This window comes from Ochotona curzoniae, unplaced genomic scaffold (genome assembly GCF_017591425.1).
Source record: "Ochotona curzoniae isolate NIBS_2020 unplaced genomic scaffold, NIBS_Ocur_1.0 contig_3520, whole genome shotgun sequence".
Taxonomy (NCBI): domain Eukaryota; kingdom Metazoa; phylum Chordata; class Mammalia; order Lagomorpha; family Ochotonidae; genus Ochotona; species Ochotona curzoniae.
The window spans coordinates 8,522,728-8,543,935 of NW_024465894.1; the positions used below are offsets into that span (position 1 = coordinate 8,522,728).

The 21,208-nt window shown below is 43.7% G+C and overlaps 1 protein-coding gene across 3 annotated transcripts in view; it reads left to right on the forward strand.

Moving 5' to 3' along the window:
* Positions 1-21,208, forward strand: part of PTPRT (protein tyrosine phosphatase receptor type T) — a 918,862-nt gene that overhangs the window by 424,010 nt on the left and 473,644 nt on the right. For all 3 annotated transcript variants that reach the window (XM_040981459.1, XM_040981457.1, XM_040981458.1), the window contains exon 7: positions 10,204-10,497. In XM_040981459.1, the coding sequence (XP_040837393.1) occupies positions 10,204-10,497 (294 nt within the window). The remainder of the gene's footprint in view (positions 1-10,203; positions 10,498-21,208) is intronic.

Sequence of the window (21,208 nt, forward strand, 5' to 3'; positions counted from 1 at the left end):
AATAGCCATTATGGGAAACAACATGGAGATTAGTCATAAAGCTAAAAACAAATATATTATGAAACCTGACTATCCCACTCAGGGAAATACATCCATAGGAAATGAAATCAGCACTTGAAGGAGATACCTAACTCTCATGTTCAGAGGCTCAGTTCTAAGTCATGGAGTCAACCTACATGTCTGTCAACTAATGACTGGAGAAAGGAAATGTACATATACACAAAGGAAGCTCTCCTAGCCATAAAACGAATGAAATCCTGACATTTGCAGCAAAATGGATGGGACTGGAGATCACTATGCTAACTGAAATAAGCTAGATCCAGAATGACAAATACTATGCTTTCTGTCATTTTTGGTAATTAATATACAAAGCATAAAAATTGTGTCAATGTCATATTATTTGGTGTATGGCTATACATATTGTTTCACAGAATATCGTTTCTCCAAGGCCTGGGTCCTGACTTGGTTTCTGCCCTCTCTACATTGTTTTCTCATGGCTGATCTAACTACTATAAATGTAGTGGCCTAAAAGAGCCTCAATTATCACAGTATTGAAGGTTGGAAACCTAGAATGAATGAGCAAGCTGTATCACTGTGACTTAGGGGACAGTCTGTGCCCTTGCCTTTTCTAGTTACAAAAGGTCACCAGCTTCCCCTGCCCAGTGGTCTCTTCCTCCACTTTCAAAGCCAGCACACAGTATCTTTCAGTAGTCTCTCCCTGACCACCTCTTCCCATCTTTGTCTGATTAGGCTCTTTCCAATCACATCAGGCATAACTCAGGATTCTCTTGTACTCACAGACCTTACAGAGCCACATCTCCAGAGTCCCTTTTGCTGTACCAGTTCTAGAGGTTACTTGGGCAGCTTTAGGTGCCTTTATTGTGTGTACTGCGATGCTCCGAGTCCACAGGGCCCTGGGCCTGCTGCTAGCCAGTCTTGGTCACTTTCTTCTACAGCTCATTGATCTCTGTGTGTTTCATTTCCTTGTGTCCTAGGTCCCTCTCTGAGTTACTTGCTTTGATGGCTGTCCTCAGAACATAATGGAGTCAGCTGTCGGCACTTGTTTGTTGAGCCACAGACCTTACCTGTCAACCCACATTGGCCTGACCTCCTTGTATAGCTGGTTGTGGGGTTGAGGACACCAGAGAAGTTCCCATCATAGCCTCAAGCAGAACAGCCTAGGCATCCCAGCTCTACCCGGGACCAACTGCATGGCCTTGGGCAGGCAAAGTGCCTTGGTTTCCTTGTGTGAAGAATGAAATGGTGTCTTTTTCTATCAGTCAGGGTCCAGGGAACCGCAAACCATCCTTAGGTGTTTTCCAACAGAGCTCTGTATTGAAAGGAATTTATCAGAGTGCTGTAGGGATGCCACAGTCAAAAGGGTATGTAAAAGAAGCCATGAGAACTAGGAAGCAGTATGGGTAAGTGGGATCAGAGGGCCCAGAATCTGGACAGAAGCTTTTCACAGCTGATGCTGGGAACCCTGAAAAGGGAGAACCCACAGATGGCACTGCAGAAGGAAAGGGTGTGCCTCAGTTTCTGCTCGTATCTCTTGAAACATGCTTTGTTATGAATGGTGTGGCAACCAGGAGAAATTAAAGGCAGAGCACAGCTGTCCCTGTCACTGGAGTGATGCTGTAGGGACTTAGGAAGACGGCCATCTTCCAGCTTTCTGTTCTTCTAGACTCTGGCATGGGGATCTAGAAGTGTAGTTGGCAAGGGCTAGACCAGAAGTCACAGAGCTGACAAACGGGGTGGGCTTGAAGTAAGTGTCACATGCACATAACCAACTTGGTCCTTTATGGATCTTCCGGATGAAAAAATTGTTAGTCATTACCTTATGGTGTGAGGGGAGCACCATTCACCCCTAGAATGGTTGTTGCCCTTCCTTAGTCATAACTGTCATCTTCATGTGGTTGTGTGGATGTACATCTGCAGTGCACAGATATAAACTGGCTAAGGCATGGTTCCTTCCAGCCAATTATGCGTGGAAGGCCGTTGAGCAAAAGTAGAGCAAAGGCAGCAAAGAATTCCTGTTTGTGGACCTGTGCTGCTCTGGGATAAGCTACTTTTACAGGATGGTTTCTAATTCCAAAGCTTCAGAAGTTCCAAGTTCTCCTAGCCTCCTTGATTCGTGATTTCTGAAGACTCCTGATTAGCACACAATAAAAGGAAGCCTCTTCTGGAGTGATTACTGGGCTCTTAGTTTTCGGAAGTGGTCCAGCAAAGACTAATCTTCATGATGATAATAAGGCTCTGGGGAAGAAAGGAGCCAGGGACCAGGAGTGGCGGATCATAAAATCTGAGCCGGTACTAAATTGTTCAATTGAACTGTGCGTTTCTAAATGCAACATGGCAGGGTTAAGTAGACTGAGGATGAGGTCGGTGAGGATGAGGCATTAAGTGTGTTTGCTTGTGAAAATAGTGTTCAGAGTGTATGCTAATATGACTGAAGGTGGGCCCTGTGCCCTAACACAGGAAGAGGAGGTACACACAATAGGATTGTCTCTCCAGGGGCCGCACGTTGGGCACAAGTGAAGGCTCTCAGCGGCCATTGAATAGCTGAACTGTAGCTGTTTGAAAAGATAAGAGTGGCTAAATGTGCTTGCTGTGTGCTAGGACTCTTCTAAGGGCGTTCCATGCAGTCACTTTAATCCTTCTTCTGCAAAGGAGCTGTGGCTATTAGTTTGCAGACAGAGGCTTTGAGACAGGAAATGTGAATTGCTCGGATTTTCATAAAACTTTAGACTGAATTTCTTCACAAGCATATCCTGAGACCAGGATTACAAGTAGTCAATCTAAAAGTTGAAGAGGGTGGGAGTGAACAGACAAGTAAACCCATCCTGTAATCCCACAAAATCCAAAAACCCTGCTATCCACCTCAGGGTGAGGGCAGCTCCTGGGAGTGGTCACACCTGCCTGCATCTGGCCTGCGGTGCCATCACTTACCATGCTGTGGCCATATGAGTTCCTCGGGCGTGGAGAGGTAGGTGCTGGAGGAAAGATATTGTCAGGGTGGGCATTGAAGTGCAGTCATGAAACTACAAGTGGCTTCTGCTCTGTCCAAATGAAATAGAGCAGATCGGGGTTCATACTCCTTAGGGATTGCTCTTTGTATAAGAGATACTAAAATATGGTAAGGATAGGAGGGATGTAGAAACCAGGGTCTAGACAGGCAGAACCTACTGGGCAGATAAGCCCAGGTGTGGGTCTTGATTTGTGGGTGGGAGGGTTGAATCCTTTTGATTACGGGAAGAACGGCAGACGTCACCTGCACATGTAGATCTCGCAAAAAGAGAACCTCATTTTCTAAAAATAGTACTCACTATTGTAAACACCATGCAGTTTTATTAGAGGACATTTGAAGAAAAACAAAAAGCCACCACAAAAAGGAAAAAAAAATCACATTTTCTTACAGCCCAAAAGAAATGATAAATGTTCAGGTGTGTTAACATCTGGTAATAGGTAGAGTTGGACTTTGAACTTTTGTACCTAAGGAGAATTTAATATTTTTTAGATGAATTTGTCTTCAGGATGATAACCAAATCCAGAATTAACAACTCATGTCAAAATGGCAGCTTTTGAAGCTTTTGCTAAAACTAAGAAAAACATGCAATCCCAGTTCTGAGGGTTTGAGCTCTTAGTCTACTTCCATGTATCTTGGTACCAATCTTCTCTATAAAGGCTATTACCTCGGAAAGAGGGTTTGTGGTCCTGTTCCATAGACCCATCCTTGTAATGTCCCAGTTCTCCCCTCCTAGAAGTCCTGATGTGAACTTATGGCTGGGTACATCAGATTACACCTTCTGGCAATCTTTCTCTGAGGAAGAGAGATTTTTTCATTTTTCAGAACCCAAGACTGTTATTTTCTATTGGCTCTGCAAATGCACCACAAGTTATCCACCTATGAAATTCATTCTCAGTAACGTCTGGTTGTTAATGCTGTTTGTTGCATGCAAATTGGTCGAACGTTTGATCGACTTGATGCTTCGGAGCATCATTTCTATACCGTTTGTTCCACAAAATTAAGTAACCAGGCAGCGCATCTGAAGAGAACAGGTCTAGGTTAGTGATGGGCAAAGGATATTCTAGCTGAGTGAAACGGCACATTCAGAAGTCCAGAAATGAAGCTGAGGAATGTGTCTGTGTGTGTGCATGTGTGTCTGCTGGCAGGTGGGGTGGGTTGGGGCATTTCCTCAGATCTGTGTGGATCAGAAAAGAGCAATACAATTAGAAATGCGAGCAGGGATACCAAGTAGGACTGAGGTGGGAAGTGTTGGAGGCCAGTTTAGCCTCATCTTTAGCATATCTGGACTCATTTCACTTGTTAGTAACATTCCATTATTTTCAGAATGGTTTCCGTCTGGAGCAGACAGCACATACGTATGTGGACAGCTCCAGCTATTTGAAGCACTTTTTCTCTCTGTAGGAAATTGTGAGGAGTCCAACTGTTACAAGTGATCACAGCAGGGAAAAGAAAGAATTGGCTTGGGGATTTCTGTAGAATTGCATTAAGGGGTCATCTCACCACCCATGTGTTGAAGGCAAGAGTTGGCTGCTCAGGAACAGATGTGGCTCACTGGGCCCTTGTCCTAGGGTACTTTGATGCTTGGCCAGGAGGCATCAGATCTGTCTTCGTTCTGATCTCCTAAGAAGCTGGATTGCCCCTTTAGTTCCATGTTCTGTGGGCAGAGGGAGCCATCCATGTTGAGCACCGGCCCTGCCTTTGCAGAGTTGACAGTGTGGGATCAGGGATGGTGGATAGAGGCTTGTGCTGCTTGGGAAAAGGCTCGTGAGTAGGAGCTGATGCACAGTGCAAGCTGATGTATAGTTCAACAATCTATTGCAAGGAAGAGCACTAGGAATTTAAGATCCTCAATGGTGCTAGTGGAATTGTAAGACAGAAATGCTATAGGATTAAAGAAACATTCCCTCCCAGTTTTCTGAGGTTCAGTTGCAAGTAAAATTGAGACCTTTTTCCCATCCCTTGGGTTATACATAAGTCTTCTCATTTTTTAAAAACATTTAATATTTCTTCAAAGCATATTTGATTTTGAAAGGGAATGACACACATAAAGAAAAAATTGTCATAATGGTCATAGTGGGGCCAGGCCAGAGCCAGGAGCTCGGGACTATGTCCAGGTCTTCAATATGTAAGATAATGAGCCCAAGTATTTGGGCCACCTTCTGATGCTTTCCAAGGTACATTAGCAGAGGATCTGGGTACAAAGGGAGGAGCACAGAAATTACCCCTTCACACATAAAAATGGGGTGTGGGGGTGGAGGGGAGAAGAGGAAAGAAGGGGAAGGAAGAAGGGAATGTCACTGTTTTTAGAATTGCATCTACAAATCACACAATCTGTTAATATTCATTAGTTTTTTAAAGGCTTAGCAAGGACTTAAATTGGTACTCCATTACAGCCAGTGGTTAAGCCTACCGCACTACAACACTGGTCCCTGTTTTTATTAAAGTATTATTTTTTATAAAGCAAAACACCTAAATTTCTTAATCCTTGTTGATCTACAGATATTTTCCAACCCTAGAAATTCTACGTAAGCCCTCTTCAAAGTTGCCACCCCAGGAAATACAATACAGTAGTGGTTTCCATAATTTGGTCAGCAAAATTGCCAGAATTCTCCAACACCCTGTTAATATCCTGGGTTATTCCTTTCCTGTGGGTTATTACTGCTGGCTTTAACTTTCCATACAAACAGAAGCATGATGAATTTTTACTGTTTTGCGCACATAATCATTTTATATTCATGTAGTATAATTTTTCATGGAGTAGTGGTGCATTGCATGGGTGTTTCATGTTCTTGATCCATGGGTCTCAGGTCTCCCTGTGTTCCTATGCCTCTCTCTCTTCCACAACTTTGGAACCAGCTTTTTTCTTTTCATTCTTGTCTCAGTCCTTGAGGGAAGGCTAGAATGTGAACATCCTGCAATCAGGATTCGGTCTGTGGCCACAGCGGTGTGCAGGACATGCTGTATTCCAGGTATTCAGTGTTCATAGAACAACTAAATGAATAGTAATTCAGAGCACACGATTTTGTTGAATGATCTGGCCTGTGGAAGGACCCTACCAAGGATCCCAAGCTTTTCTCTTTGGTCACAGACTGAACATGAATGTTTGGTTTTCCTCAAGCCTTCTAACTTCTTTCCATAAGGCCTTCCTTAATCTTCAGATAATCTCAGACCATCACAGGCAGTGGAGTGTGCATGTAGCTGAGTCCCCTCCACCCTTATGAGAGACCCAGATGGTGTTCCTAGCTCTTTCCTTTGGTTTGAGCGAGTCTTGGCTGCCACAAGGCATCTATGCAGGGATTGTCCAGTAGCTCTCAAAGGAGCTCTCCTTCTCTGATCCTGAAGTTCACTCAGAATCTATCTTAGTCTTATCTTTTTTTCTACCTCTTGAATAAATGGAACATGGCCTCTAAGGATGGTTTCTGTGTAAGTGTAACATTTCAGGCAAGGATTCTGTTTTTGTCCTTTAGGTCAAAAGCTAAATCTGAGAATGTTAGGTTGGTTGTATTGCAAGAATCTAGACATCTAATTAACATGGCCTTGTGGCAGCCTTTTTTCTTTGAAACTTTTTACAGACTTAATTGAGATATAATGGAGAAAGAGATCTTCCACCTGCTAGTTCATTTACCAAATGACTACACTGACCTGGCCCAGCAAAGCCAAAACCAGCAGCCAACAGAGCTTCATCCATGTCTGCTCTGTGGATGGTAGCAGCCCAAACATGGGCCGATCTCTGGTGCTTTTCCAGACACATAAGCAGAGAACTGGGTTAGAAGTGAAGTAGTTGGGACACAAAGAGGTGCCCAGTTTTTTGGGGCCTATGTACCTGCTGTGTTAAAAACCACTGGGATAGACTTTTCTCAGCACCCCTCTGATGATTTCCATAAACATCTCAAGTACAAGTGGAGAAAGGAAAAGACAAGAGTGGCATCTAGTCCTGAGGACTGGTGCCTGGCCTCCACCCGCTTCTGACTGCTCAAGTGATCCCCTTGGCTGGGATCCTTCTTGAGGACTGTAGTGGTTGGATTGAAGAGCACCAAACATTGTTTGCATTGTCTGCTAAGGAAATTAATTCCAGGATTAGAGGAGAACTAGTACAAGTGGACATTGAAAAAAACACCTGCAACACCAGCATTTCATATCAGCACTGGTTCAAGTCCTGGAGGCTCCACTTCTCATTCACTTCCCTACTTATGCACCCAGGAAAACAGTGAAAGATGGGCCGAGTACGTAGACCTCTCCACCCATGTGGGAGACTCCGTTGGAGTTTCAGGCTCTTGGCTTTACCCGTCCTTTTGCAGGCATGTTGGAGTGTACCAGCAAGTGGAAGATTTTTCTAACTGCCTTCAAAGAAATAATCTTTTAAAGATGATATGATTACTGTAAGACTAAACACCATTCTGTATTTCATTTCTTTTTTTTTTTTTTAAAGATTTATTTTTATTATTTTTTATTGGAAAGGCAGATATACAGAGAGGAGAGACAGAGAGGAAGATCTTCCGTCCGATGATTCGCTCCCCAAGTGAGCGCAACGGGCCGATACTACGCCGATCCGAAGCCAGGAGCCTCTTCCGGGTCTCCCACGCGGGTGCAGGGTCCCAAAGCTTTGGGCCGTCCTCTGCTGCTTTCCCAGGCCACAGGCAGGGAGCTGGAAGGGAAGCGGGGCTGCCGGGATTAGAACCGGCGCCCATATGGGATCCCGGGCGTGCAAGGCGAGGACTTAACCACTTGCGCCACCGCGCCGGGCCCTGTATTTCATTTCTGCTTTTTTCTCATGCTCTGCTGCATACATCTTCTAAGTAATTGCATTTGTAAATCAATGGATCACTAAATGAAAAGGACAAAACAGAACCACTACTTCATGTCTTCTTGGTGCCAGATACAGGAAAAAAAATACGATGGATTTACAAGGTTTGTTCCTGAGGGGACAAGGGGAGAGAGAGAATGACAGTGACTAGCTTCAGCCTGCACGTGAATTGGTGGACTTGCAAGGTGAAAGGTCAAGGGATAATGTTACTATCCTTGTACCCAGAAATACATAAGATTCAATATTTAGAAAGTCTATTTTCTTTTTGATAGCTTACACTTGAAAACTGCTAATGCCTCAAATAGAGCAGGAAACCATAGGAAAAGTTGATACACAGAAGCTTAATGTGGTCACAAAGTACTGAAGTCTGCTCTTCTTAATTCTGTCCAGGGTCAGCCTGTGATTAATTATATTAAAGAATTAGAGTCATCACCGAGCTGCAAAATATCACCCATGGGAACTCATTGGAGACTGATGGGCACCCTGGAGACTTGATAATGGTGATCAAAGGATCTATATATTTAAAATGCACAAAGGATGAGCCCAGAAATTATCTGCCTGCCAACTTAACCTCTCTACCTGGAACAAATTATCCAAAAATCAATTTGCAAACACCTTTGAGATAACAAGGTCTTGAGTAATAACCTCCATGGCTTTGTAAAGAAGAGCACCTAGCTTGACTAATCTGCTTAATTTCCTTCTCTGACCAAATGGCGAGCTGTAATAGAGGCAATCTGAAGTTGTCCCTTAAGATTTGCTTCGAGTCGCCCTGAGAAAGTATTGTTCACCTCTGCTTTATAGCAATTATTCTGTTTCTGGACAACGTTTGCTTCTAGGTAATTAATACAAGGGGGATGCAGAATAAGTCTCTCCTATAGCCTTCCTTGGAGTTCCAGACTAAAACTCACACCTGCCTTTGTTAATCCGTGTAGCACGGAAGTCCTCCGTATGCAGCAGAATCTGCCCCACATTCTCTCCTTCAGTGCCTCCTTCACTCTGCTGCTTTCTGTTGCAGGGAGTGTTGGTTTGTTGATGCTCCTTTATAGAGCAGCCAGTTCCTGGAATTGAGCTCTAAAAGCTCTAAGAGGCAAGAAAGACTGTCATTTTCACAAAGATGTTCAGTGCAACATAATTTACCATAGTAGAACTTGGAAAATGTCATATATTCTAACAGAAACTGATTAGCATTGTAACTGATAAATGATTTGGTAGCTATCAAAGATATGGAGTGTGAAGTCCATGGCACATGTGAACAAATTCCTTATGATGTAATAGGGAGAAGTAAAATACAGAAACGCTGGGTCTATGTATTGTTGCAACCAGTGGAAAAAGGTGCAATTTTCATTCATACACTTGTGCTTGATTCAGTAGCGCATGTGCTAGTGTGAAAGTTAGGATGGAATATAGAGAATCAAAACTGGCTTTTTATTAGGTGTAACAAATGGGGATATATGCGGGTACAGTCTCCTTGTTTTCTTTCTTACATTGCTGTTTTTGTTAAATACAAATAACATACACTTTAATGTTTTTAGAAAGTGGTTATCGAGAATCAGCCTTCGAAAAGACCTGGTCTGAGAAGATGTGCTGATCCGGCTCTTACTGTCTTCTCTGTTTCATGCATCTGTTCAGATGACATGATTACTTGGGTTCTAATTTTTTTTCCCACCAATGTAAGAGTCATGCTTTGATTAACCAAATGACGTGAGATAATGCATGCACGTTTCCCCAGTATGTGAGAAGAACAAAACGAGTACTTAATTTCTGCAGTTTTACCCCCGTGGGTTAAGAATTGCCAGAAAGAAACCACTATAAATGCCTGTTGAAATTTCAGTTGACTGTGGAGAACTTTATGGAAGAGAGCTGGCAGTGCAGAGCCAGTGCGAGAGCTGCCTTTAACCCTGAATTCCAGTGGAATTCACTGTGGCCACTGGCGCTCCCTGTTGGAAGGAATCTGACCAGAGCTGAAAGATGAGCTGTGTCCTTGCTGTGCCATAATGCTTTTTCTATCACGGTGGAGAACTTTGATTAACAATTGATATGTTCTTCCATAGAATATGTTGATAAAGCTAAGGTTCTGGATTGTGAGCTGAACTCTGCTTTTGTAAACCTAGCTTTTTTTTTTCTTTGAGGATGGAAAGGGGTCTTTACCCAAGCTGCTTGTCTACATTTGGGGAAAATTTCTTACATTGCCTCGCCCCACCAGTCTTCCCCACCCTCCTTCCTCCCGCAGTGAAGGAGGCATTGCCTGTTTTAAGAACATGGGCGGAGTTAAAAAAGGATGTTGGCTGTTTTCCATGGATATGTCTGGAATTCTGTGGCTTGTCCACAGAGCTTTATCATTGAGCATTCTCTGCTATGGCTTGCCTTTCAGAGCCTCCCACGCCCATCGCCCCCCCAGAGCTGCTGGCCGTAGGGGCCACCTACCTGTGGATAAAGCCAAATGCCAATTCCATCATTGGGGACGGCCCCATCATCCTGAAGGAGGTGGAATATCGCACGACCACTGGCACCTGGGCTGAGACCCACATCGTCGACTCGCCCAACTACAAGCTGTGGCACCTGGACCCGGACGTGGAGTATGAGATCCGTGTGCTGTTAACACGGCCAGGCGAGGGCGGGACAGGGCCCCCGGGGCCTCCCCTCACCACCAGGACCAAGTGTGCAGGTAAGAAATTTCTTATCACTCTATTTTGAGGTCCTGGACCGTCTCTCACTCTAACCTCTCCTCACTGGAGGGCGCTTCTTGTTGTGGACTACGATGGCCCAGGTTTGGGGTTGTCTTTTGAGGCTTGTGTTGTGTCTCTGTTGGCCCTGGTGAAAATGGTGAGAACCTCCGGACTTTTGCTGTTGCCGTTGCTGGTGGGATGTTGGCCATGTCTGTCTGTGGACTCGCAGTGCTTGTGTGTGTACCTGAGGCCGCCTCTGCTGATAGTGTCTGTGAGGGTTCCTGGCCCTATGTCTCCCGAAGGTCTCTTTCAGGCTATAGCCTGGAGGACTTTTGGTTTGTGATCTCATAAAAGCGTTTGTAATTCCAGCATCAACTCCCAAAGAACCCACGACTGGGCCGGTAACCCTTGATTCTAGTAGTTTCTTTCATGGCACTTGATTCTAATTTTGTCCTTTGGGGGTGTTCTGATATTAATCCTTGATTCTGGGTTGTTTTTTTTTCTACATTGGTTCTGGAACTGCCTTAGTCCGTGAGAATTTCTTCTGTAACCCTTGAGTGTTCCTGGCTCTTAAAAGCCAGTGTTGGGCCTGTTCTGAGAGTTCACTGGCTTCTCATTGGGCTCCTGGATCCAGCTGTTTCTCTGAGGCTCCCAGATGATGTTTCAGATTTTTCTGGCTAGGACTGTGCAGGTGGGTTCCTCGGTTCCAGTTTTATCCCTGAGGCCTCCTGGCATCTGTGTGGCTAGAAAGGGGCTGCGACTTGGGACTGTGGATCTTACCATTCTGGACTTTAGAAGATTAAAATAACTTTACCTATATTTTCAACAAATTGTATTTGTTAATATCTTACTTTGCAACTCTAAGTGACCTTTCATTGTAACGACTCTTATCTCTCGTACCCATGAAGGACTGGGGGCTTAGTATTGGAAAGCCTTTGAACCGAAGTAGTAGAATTGGCCAGTGGCATGGCCAGAACTTGTACTGAGGTTTTCTAACTCTAACGCCCTTGATCTTCAGTCACACCATAGTGAATCAATGGAGAAGTAAATGACATAGGCTTGATAAGCACAAGTGGACTGTGTCTTGCAAGAAAGAGGCAACCTGAGCTTTAAGGATAATGAGTCATGAGGTCTTGCGGATTGGTCTGGATCTAGGGGAACAGGATTGAGGAAGAACCCATCACTACAACAACATGCAAAGCAAAGCATAGTTTCTTGTGTGATGTCAGAGCATATGTGTCTTCACCAGGCTAAGCCAACTTAGGAAATAAAAACTAAATAACCTGAAGGAATGAGATCTGTCATAGCATACTCCTGTGTCATCATGACACATGCAAAAAAAAACGCCTTTTAAAATGGATCACACATTTTTACACATTTACAATGGCTAAAAAGAAGCACATAAATCCTAGAAAATACATAGCAAGTTCCTATGAAAGACTTGCTGTTTGTCTGTGGAAGTTTGCAGCCAGTGATTTCCAGGTGGTGGCTGTGACCATGTGTGTCTGAAGTGGTTGGCAAGGATCCTATAGAAGCTGAATGTGTGTGCATACATGTGTGTTTGTGTTTCCCTACCTGGCTCAATTCAGCTGATTTTTTTTTTTTTGTACAGAAGCACACATAAGCAAACAGTTCATGATACCCAGATTGGTTCCTCCATTATCATTTGTGTTAAGCAACAATGTTTCAAAAGCAACCATCATAGTGGTTACCATTCCTGGGTGTCTTGGTAATATATGTGGGTAGCATGTAATCCCAGGACAGGTAATGTTTTTGTGGGTTAGGAATATTTCTTTGAAGATTGTTAAACTCCTGTGATGCGAAGATATGATTTTCTTGATTGTCTTAAAAGCTAGGCCTTCGGTAAAATTCCTCACTGAAGCCTGATAATGAAACTTACTATTTTAAAAGGATGTAAGGGTATGTTATTAAACTTGGTAATACCTTATCTCAGCTATGCAATGTAATATTCATCCATAAAAATAACTGATTTGATTCTGATGAGATTCCGCTCTTTGCACCGGGTGAGCATAAGCCTTCTCAGGGTTTTTGATCTTTATAAATGATACCCAAAGTACCTTAGAAGCCCCCGTGGACTTCCATGCTGATGATCATATAATACATCTTGAAATTCAATCACAAGATGATCATCTCTATAAAAATTTACAATCTACTGCAAACTGTTGCCACAACTGTGAAATGGATTGTTCATGTTGAAAACACAATGCTCTATCACTATAAAAATTATGAGTTAAAATGCTGTTTGTGGGTATTTAAGAAATGTTGGTGTTTAAGTTGCAGCTCAAATATTGAATAACCCACATTTCTACCAGATACATCATCAACAAAATAAGCTTTGTTGCATTGCCCCTGATTGTTGAATGTTTCTTGCCTCATAATGAATTTCTAAGAGAATTTCAGAGATGATGGCCATTTGTAAAGGCTCTTTATAGGCCCTGGTTGTTAAGGTATTTTCCCCTTTTCTCTATTCTATTATTAATCATACTGGAAATGTACTCATTATTTTACAAAGCAGAAAACAAGAGTGTGGTGCATGGAAGGTATAATTTCTGCCCAGGGGAATATACAGGCCAGATTGAGTCCAACAAAACAACAAAAAGGGTAAAACATGAACATATGAACACAAAGTCATGCACTGTAATAGTTTAGTTTCTGAAGGAGAATGGGGTCAGTGTAGAAAGCACGGTGTTCTGAGCAGGGCTTCTAAAGCAGGGGGCCCTGGGGCAGCAGCACCTAAGCTATTACAGATTGAAGCAGATGCGGGGAGCCGTTCGTCTGCCATTTGACCTTGGACATTCAGTTCATCATTTGTAAGCCATATAAACTTATCAATTTCAAGTTTATCTTTACAGACAATGGCATCTTGAATCCTACTTGTGCTTGTCTTGGTAAGGCCAGATCAAGTGATTTCATGGACCTTCTATGGCCCACAACCTCCATGTTCCCCACCCTTGTGAGGGTGAGACAGATTCTTCATTGTGACAGTATTGGGAGCTGGTAAGGTCGTAGCCTGAAGCCATCCTGAGTGGTGGTATTCCCTGGAGTAACACTTACTTGAAGAGCTTCCCAGCCCTCTTGCTATGTGTGAACAAAGGAACACACTCACTCACACACACACACACACACACACACACACACACACACACACATATGAACCAGGAAGCAGGCGCCCACCAGACACCTGAGCTCCTTTATTTTGACCTTGATCTTGGACTTCTCCACCTCCAGAATTGTAAAAGTACTTTTCTGTTGTTTCTAAGTCATGTGGCCTATGGTATTCTGTTACAGAAGACCAAAGGAGTTAAGACAAATACGACACTGAAGGGGTTTGAAGCGTAGATTTTGAGACTTCTGATTGAGATGGCCAAGAGATGAGTAGTGAAACCAGTTGCTGTAACTGAAAATACTACAGGTGGGCTGGGGGCGAGTTCCTCTTTGAAGATGCAGATTTGTGGCTGGCTATGGGGATATGCAAATCAGCAGCTCTGGCTCTTCCATGCCATCTAGTCTACTTGATTTTTCCTGGACTATAGGATCAAAGGGAATTCTTGGTATTGAAGAGAGCAGTTTAATTCACTTGCTTGTTGCTGTTCTCCTGAGAAACCCATTTTTTAAAAAAATTCATTCATCATTTTGTTCTTTTCCTCGGTTTAATCATTCACTATCCTTCCTGCGATACAGGCTTGGGGGCAAATGGGATGATATTTATCAAAATGCTTTGAAAAGCTCAAAATGCTCTTTAGATGCCTATAATGAAGCAAATTGTTATTTGTTGCTGCTAATATTATGGATGTTAAGGTTATGCATCATTATGTCAGTGCAGGCAGTCTTGTCCATTTCTCAGGACTGACTGGCATTGGGAAAGTGGGCCAAATTCCATTGCTCTTTGTAATCATATCATGCGGGAATCCTGCCTTGCAACATTGCACATAGTCCTGGATGGCTTCCTCCAGCCCATCCCCAAGAGCTGACACCCAGTGATGGGAGCCGGGTCCTGTGGCAGCTGTGAGGCCCCCACCCGGCTTCACTGTGAGTGCTGCTGTTGATGGAATGCTCACCGTGCTCCCTACCTCCCCACGCAGGCCATGTTATCAGTCCTCTCAGTCCACAATTAGTTTGATTGCTGTAAAACTGGGCAGGGCCATATGCAGACAGTATCCACCAGGTTCCAGTGAGTGGGAGCAGCAGGCAGGGAACGGTCTGATAGTCACTGGAAGAGCCCAAAGCAACAGCTCTGAGCATGGATGCCCAGATCTATAACTGGGCAAGGCAGAGAAGATGCTTACATGGACACCATCCTGACCTGCCTTGGCCCCACATCTCTTCTGCAGGGACCATGTTCAATAACCTGGGCTCTTATTTACTGCTTAAAGCTCACCAGCATCCTGTAGAAGCCCCCTCCTCCATGTATCCCTCAGTCAGCCTTCGTGTACAGCCTGTATCGGTCTTCACACCTGTATCCCAGTAGACCAGGTGATAGCACTGCCCCCCTGTAATTACCTACTCTTGTAAATGAAAGGCCCCTGCACCCCCAAACTGGGACCCCATTTCACTGTAGCTCTTACCTCTCTGAGTGAGACTTGGCTGCAGCCGGAGATGCTACAAAGGCTGCTGGCCGCGAGGTCTCTGTACCCGGTCTCTCTACCTGAGGGCTGATTGCATGTTTTATTTACATATTTATGGGTTTCTTCTTGAAGTGATAGGTGTCTAGCCCCTCTTTTCTCCAGGGGGATGGAAGGAGATTCAAATTGCTGAGCTCAATGAAGTGAGAGTAGTCATTAGAATATAGTGAAAAGGCTAGGGGTTTCAGAAAAATCAAAAAGGAATCTGGTTTTCATTTCACACAAGGCACTTGCTGGCAAGATGATTGGGGACTAGATTACTTCACCGCTGTGCCTCTGTTTTCTTTCTCTTCCTTTGAGGGATGACTATAATAAACCATTTTTGCTGCAAAGCTTTTGTGGGGCAAGTTGCATGCCTCACGGAATATGCAGAATATGGACTCTTCTAGTGAGGGTGGCTTAGAACAAGCACTCTGGCCTGGCAAGGGCTGGGGACCTGTAGTCGTGGTGTTCTCTGTGGCACAGTGCATGCTGCTTCATCTGAAGTGGCTCTGCAGTTGATGTTCTCTTGCTTTTCTAAGGTGTTATTGCTTAGCACGGACGTGGTGGTTCTTGCAGAAAGACAGAAGAGATGTGGCTGTGCAGGTGGCCTGTTTGATCTGTAGCCATAGTAGTTCCTCATGAAAAGGCTTGTGGGGAGCATGGCAACTGTCTTTCTGTCTCTAGTTTTAGAAAAAAGAAACCCCTAGGACCTGTGTCCTTCATCCTCTGAGAGACTAAGACTGCTGAAAGTGCAGCCTTGCCAGTCCAGAGCGAACCAAGAGTGAGGGGAGACCTCAGGCCTGGTCTTGAGCATCCTCAGGTGGTCTGTGTGTCCTCTGAGTGATCAGGGAGACTTACAGGAGACATAAGATGAAGAGTGAAAGAAGTAATTGAGAGTCCAGAAAAGAGAGCAAGTTCACACCACTAGCCACATGAGACCTTTTCTTCATTTCTATAAGCTTCAGCTGCACCATCTGTAAAAATGGAGCTAGTAGCTAGTAGTCTGACCTACCTGTTACAGCTTTGAAATGATGCTTCCTTCCAGGCACAGTGGTAGTATGAATGAAGACCTCTCATCCCCATCTTTGCACTGCCACAGTGTTAGTGGGATGATTCATAAAGCATCCTGGAGTGTGGTGAGATTAGTCAACCAAGATCAAATTGCCATCCCATGTGTGATCAAAGAAATTACATCAGTGAGTTCCGGAGGACAAGGGAGTCGTCTTAACAACATGAGAAACCAGGGCAGGAAGTGTGATCTATGCTTGCCACACCCTGCCCAGGGGACCTGTGATGCTGGCACAGAGCAGGTGAGCTCTCAAGGCAGCCACGGAAGGTAGCCAGCATCTCCTAACGAAGATGGGGACAAAGAGGCTGGCTCTTGTTGCATCTTCTCCCTCCCTTCTCTCCTGCTTCTGTACTTTTTCCTTCTTGAATGTACAGGATCATGAGGAGAGTTGAGGGATGAGTAATGCCGGAAGCCTGCTCAGACTGCAGTTGGTTCTAGAGCCTCCCATGAGCTAGGGTGTGCCTGTAGAGGGACAGGTATCGGCTGTGGTGTTGAGGAGCTAGGAAACCGTAGAAAGTACACTGAACATTAACATACACTCCCCCAAACCTTCTGATGATGATGAAACGAGTTGAAAAAGAGGAAGCTACAGGAACGTATTAATAAGAAAAGTTAACACTGCTTACTTATCAAGCCAATCGAATTTTGAAAAAAATATCCCCAAAATGGTAAGAGGTGAATCACCATCATGGTTAAGAAGTGATCACAACATAAAATATTACAGGCATGAAAGCAGCAGCTGCCGAGTGTGGTAGCTATCACATACAAAGTGTGTATTCTTGAGCCTGTTTTGAGTGTTGTGCTTGGACTGGGTGACTGTAACGTCTAATATTGATGGTCTGGGAGGTGACTGATTTACCCGAGGTCACACTCTGCCCGAGATGCCCAGGTGTATAGCTGTAAAATTCCTTCTCTAAAATGACGCTCAGAAGCCCACATCATTGTGAACACAGAATGTGCCATGGCAAGTCGAGTTAGTAACCTACCGGTGGGAAGGTGCTTATTTCAAGCAGAAAATGTCCTTATAGCATCAAAGTCTCCGAATAAAATAGGGAGAAAACTCTTAGAACGACTGAAAGATTTTAATTTTAGAGTCAAACACAAAGCAAATAACTGAAAATCAATAGCCATTTGCTAAAATAACTGTTTTAAAGATATAATAAAATGCATCCTGTTCTCAAATGCAATAAATGTATAAACATTTAGGAGTAAGCTGTGAAAACTGCAGAATCTTTATGAAAACACACACACCAACAAATTTTTTCTTGGATGATAGAACAATACCTGAATAAGTGGAGTGATAGATCATCTTCTGGATTAGCAAATTTAATATTGTGAAGATATTAGTTCTCTCCATTAATTTATGGGTTTAATACAATTGTAGTCAAACTTCTAGTGGGATTCTTTTGGGAACTTGACAAAGTGATTTAAACATTGATCCGAAAGAATATACGGGGGAAGGTAGTTAACAACACTTAGCCAAAAAGTTTGAAGGGGAAAGGAATTCTTCTGTGAGACAGCACTGTTTGTAATAATTATGGTAATTAGGGCCCAGCACGGTGGTCTAGCTGCTGAAGTCCTTCCCTTAAACCTGCCAGGATCCCATATTCCTGGCGGTTCTAATCCCGGCAGCCCCGCTTCCCATCCAGCTCCCTGCTGGTGGCCTGGGAAAGCAGTTGAGGACAACCCAGAGCTTTGGGGTCCTGCATTCATGTGGGAGACCCAGATGAGGTTTCCGGCTCCTGGCTTCAAATTGACATGGCTCCAGCTGTTGTAGCCGCTTGGGAAGTGAATCAGCGAATGGAAAATCTTCCTGTCTCTGTTCTCTGTATATCTGACTTCCCAATTTAAAAAAATCAAAATCTTAAAGGTGTGGTAATTAGAGCCCACAGAAGAGTACAGTATGTAGTGAACTGGCTTTTATAATTTATATGGATGGCGAATTGCCCAATAAGTAGTGCCTGATTAATAAATTGTACATGATGAAAATAATTCAAAAAATTATCATGTATCTATATCATGTTGTGATAAATTATGGATAAACTAAGAACTTAAAGTACAGAAAGGAGCTGGTAGAAAGGTTTTAAAGTTATCAGGAAGCATTTTCAGTCATGGTTTGACTGATGAGTATGAGGTCATGGTTTGCAAATTTGATTTTCTGAAAGAGAAAGAACACGCACAGAAGGCTGTTGCTGCTAACAATATTCACAGCAAACGAGTAAACCGGATGTGGAGAGTTGTGTGACAAAACTGCAAAGGGAGAATAATACCCTTAAACAGGAAGGGCTGTAACATGAAAATGTAATCACACAGAGGGAAAAAGGCTAAAAGGTAAGAAGAGATAATTGCCAAATAAAAGATGAACAGAGAAAAGCATATTAAAAACAGCCAGTGTCGCAGATAATCAAATATATTCTTACCTATATTATTACCAAAATATGTTTTTTTTAAATTGCTGATAATCAGTGTTGTCAAGGAGCAGCACAACAAGCTGTCACCGGCGGTTCTGCAGGTGGCTCAACAGGCATAGCATATTGAGAGGACAACTTACTCATGTTTTTTTCTTTCCTAACAGTAATCAGAGCTGCTCAGAGTTTTATACCTAGAGGTCATCACTGCATTATTTATAAGGATGCAAACTTGGTAATCACTTAAGCACACCAACAAAAGGATATTGTGGAAGTGAATTGTGGTATACGTGCTTGCAGTAGAATTTTCTGCTGGTGGGACAAACCATGTGTTCATAGAACGCCTAATGCCTGGATCGCTTCTCCTGCTCTGTTTACAGACGCAGCATGGAAGCAGATTTGGTAATCACTCGCCTGGTTTTGTGATGGGTTGGATTCTGCGTCCACATATCTATTGGGCCAGCTTTTCTGTATCAAGTATGAGTTCCCCCATTCCAAATCCTGCTGGAGAAAGTCAGAAGGTCTGGGTCTCGAGTTCTGGATCGTCAGCCTGCTGCGTTGAGACCATCCCCACACAACTGCATGTCCTCTCTGGCACTGTGCCAAAGCTGCGTGGGCAGCATTCTGTTCGTTGCAGCAGGGAACTTCTTGTGTTTCATCAAAGACAGGCGAAGGGCTGCGTGCCCACTGTACCAGTGAATAACTCAGTCGTTCTGCAGACTTCAGGGTCCTGTTGGCAGACGCGTTTCACTTTGTCCTCTTGCCTCTGTCCCTTGCCGGTGTAGTCAAGTCGTCTTCTTCACATTTCTAGACTGATTCAGCTTTTGCTAGTCTGTTTCCAGGTTCTTCTTAGTGTTCAACTCAGCGTAAAAGATACTCAAAGCGGGAAAAGGTGCCTAGTTCTGAAATACAAGCCTTTCTTCTCAAGGACATCTCTTTAAAAATGGGTTTTAATCTAACTTCATTTGTAGACACAAAGTATGCACACAAACAATACACACATGAAGTACTCCATAAAATTCATGGAGAACGAAATTAAGACATGTTCATTGAGGTGCAAAAAAATTTGGAATTCATGCATAATTTTTGTCCATAATACTTTCCATAGACGTTGTGCAACAGTTCAGAAATAGTTACATATTCATGTCTTGATCTTATAAATCACTGCTAATATTTTCAACTAATTTTGTGCATTGTTTAAAATTGGTATAACTTAAACTGGCTTTCCTCGCTTATAGTCAAATCTGAGTCATTTGGAGGCTGTCCTTGAGAAGCTTCACACCTGTAAGCAAAGTGAGCAACTCATTGTCATTCTTGGCAGGTACAGAAAGACTTACATATTTGCAAAACTCTGGGTTCCTAACCAAGCTTCAGGTTCTGTAGTCAGGTGGCACAAAGGGCAGTCACAGGAGGGGTTTGCTTTCATATCCATCTGAGTAGGAGTCTAGATTGTCATTATGATACTGGGCAGCCTTAAGTACTTTGCTTGACTTTCCTGACCCATTATTCCCATCTGCTAAATGGGAATAATACTGCTTTTATCTCATTTAAAAAAATTATTTTCATTGGAAAGGCAGACTTACAGAGAGGACAAAGATGAAAGATCTGTCTGCTGGTTCACTCTCCAAGTGACTGCAATAGCCAGGGCTGAGCCCATCCAAAACCAAGAGCAAGGAACTTCTTCCTGGTCTCTCATGTGGGTGCAAGGTCCCAAGACTTTGGGCCATCCTCACATGCATTCCCAGGCTACAAGCAGGGAGCTGGATGGGAAGTGGAGCAGCAGGACAGTGACTGGCACCTGTATGGGATCCCAGCATGTGTAAGGCAAGGATTTAATTACTGAGCCATTGTGCCAGGCCCATGATATTGCTTCTAAGTAGAAATAGTCCTTTGTTTCATGTTGTGCTCAATGAGAGTTCAACTCAACAAACTTGCCTGTAATTCTAACCCAGTGAGTTCAATACTCCCTCATTACCACTGAGGAATGAAGATGTTGAATGCGTTGCACCAAGCCACCTATTTCAGGAAGTGGCTAAGTTAGTTGCCATGTAACTATCAAGTGCCTGGCACAAGGACTAGGACTCAGAGCTTGTTCAATGGGAGCCCATGGCACATTAACATCTCAGGGACTCAATTTGTCTTTAGTGGCCCAGGCCCTCCTCACTTGTCAACCCAATGACCTGCTCTGCCATGAATCCAAGGGGCACAGGTAGGCATTTGTTGTATTCACAGAGTGATAGAGGGCTTGATGACGTTACTGTGAGATTTCAGCTGAATGGTGTTGAAACTAGAAGCTGTCCAGAGCCCTTGCTTGTCACTGGCCTTTCTGGAATGCAGAGGTCCCTGTTCATTAGGAACGGAAGAGGCACAAGGAGCACAAATCCGATTTGATGCAGACATGAAACGGCCATGGGCTAAAAACCAGAGGATACAAAATAAGGGATGTGTTTTTCTAAGTCATATGATAACATTGGTATGATCCACAAATCATTATGAGATACCTGAGGGCAGATGAGGCAGGGACAGAGTGCAAGGAAGGGGTTTCTATGGAAAAGCAAGGTGTGAAGGTTTGTCCACCGTTGCCACAAGTTCCTCTGCTGGGAAGTGT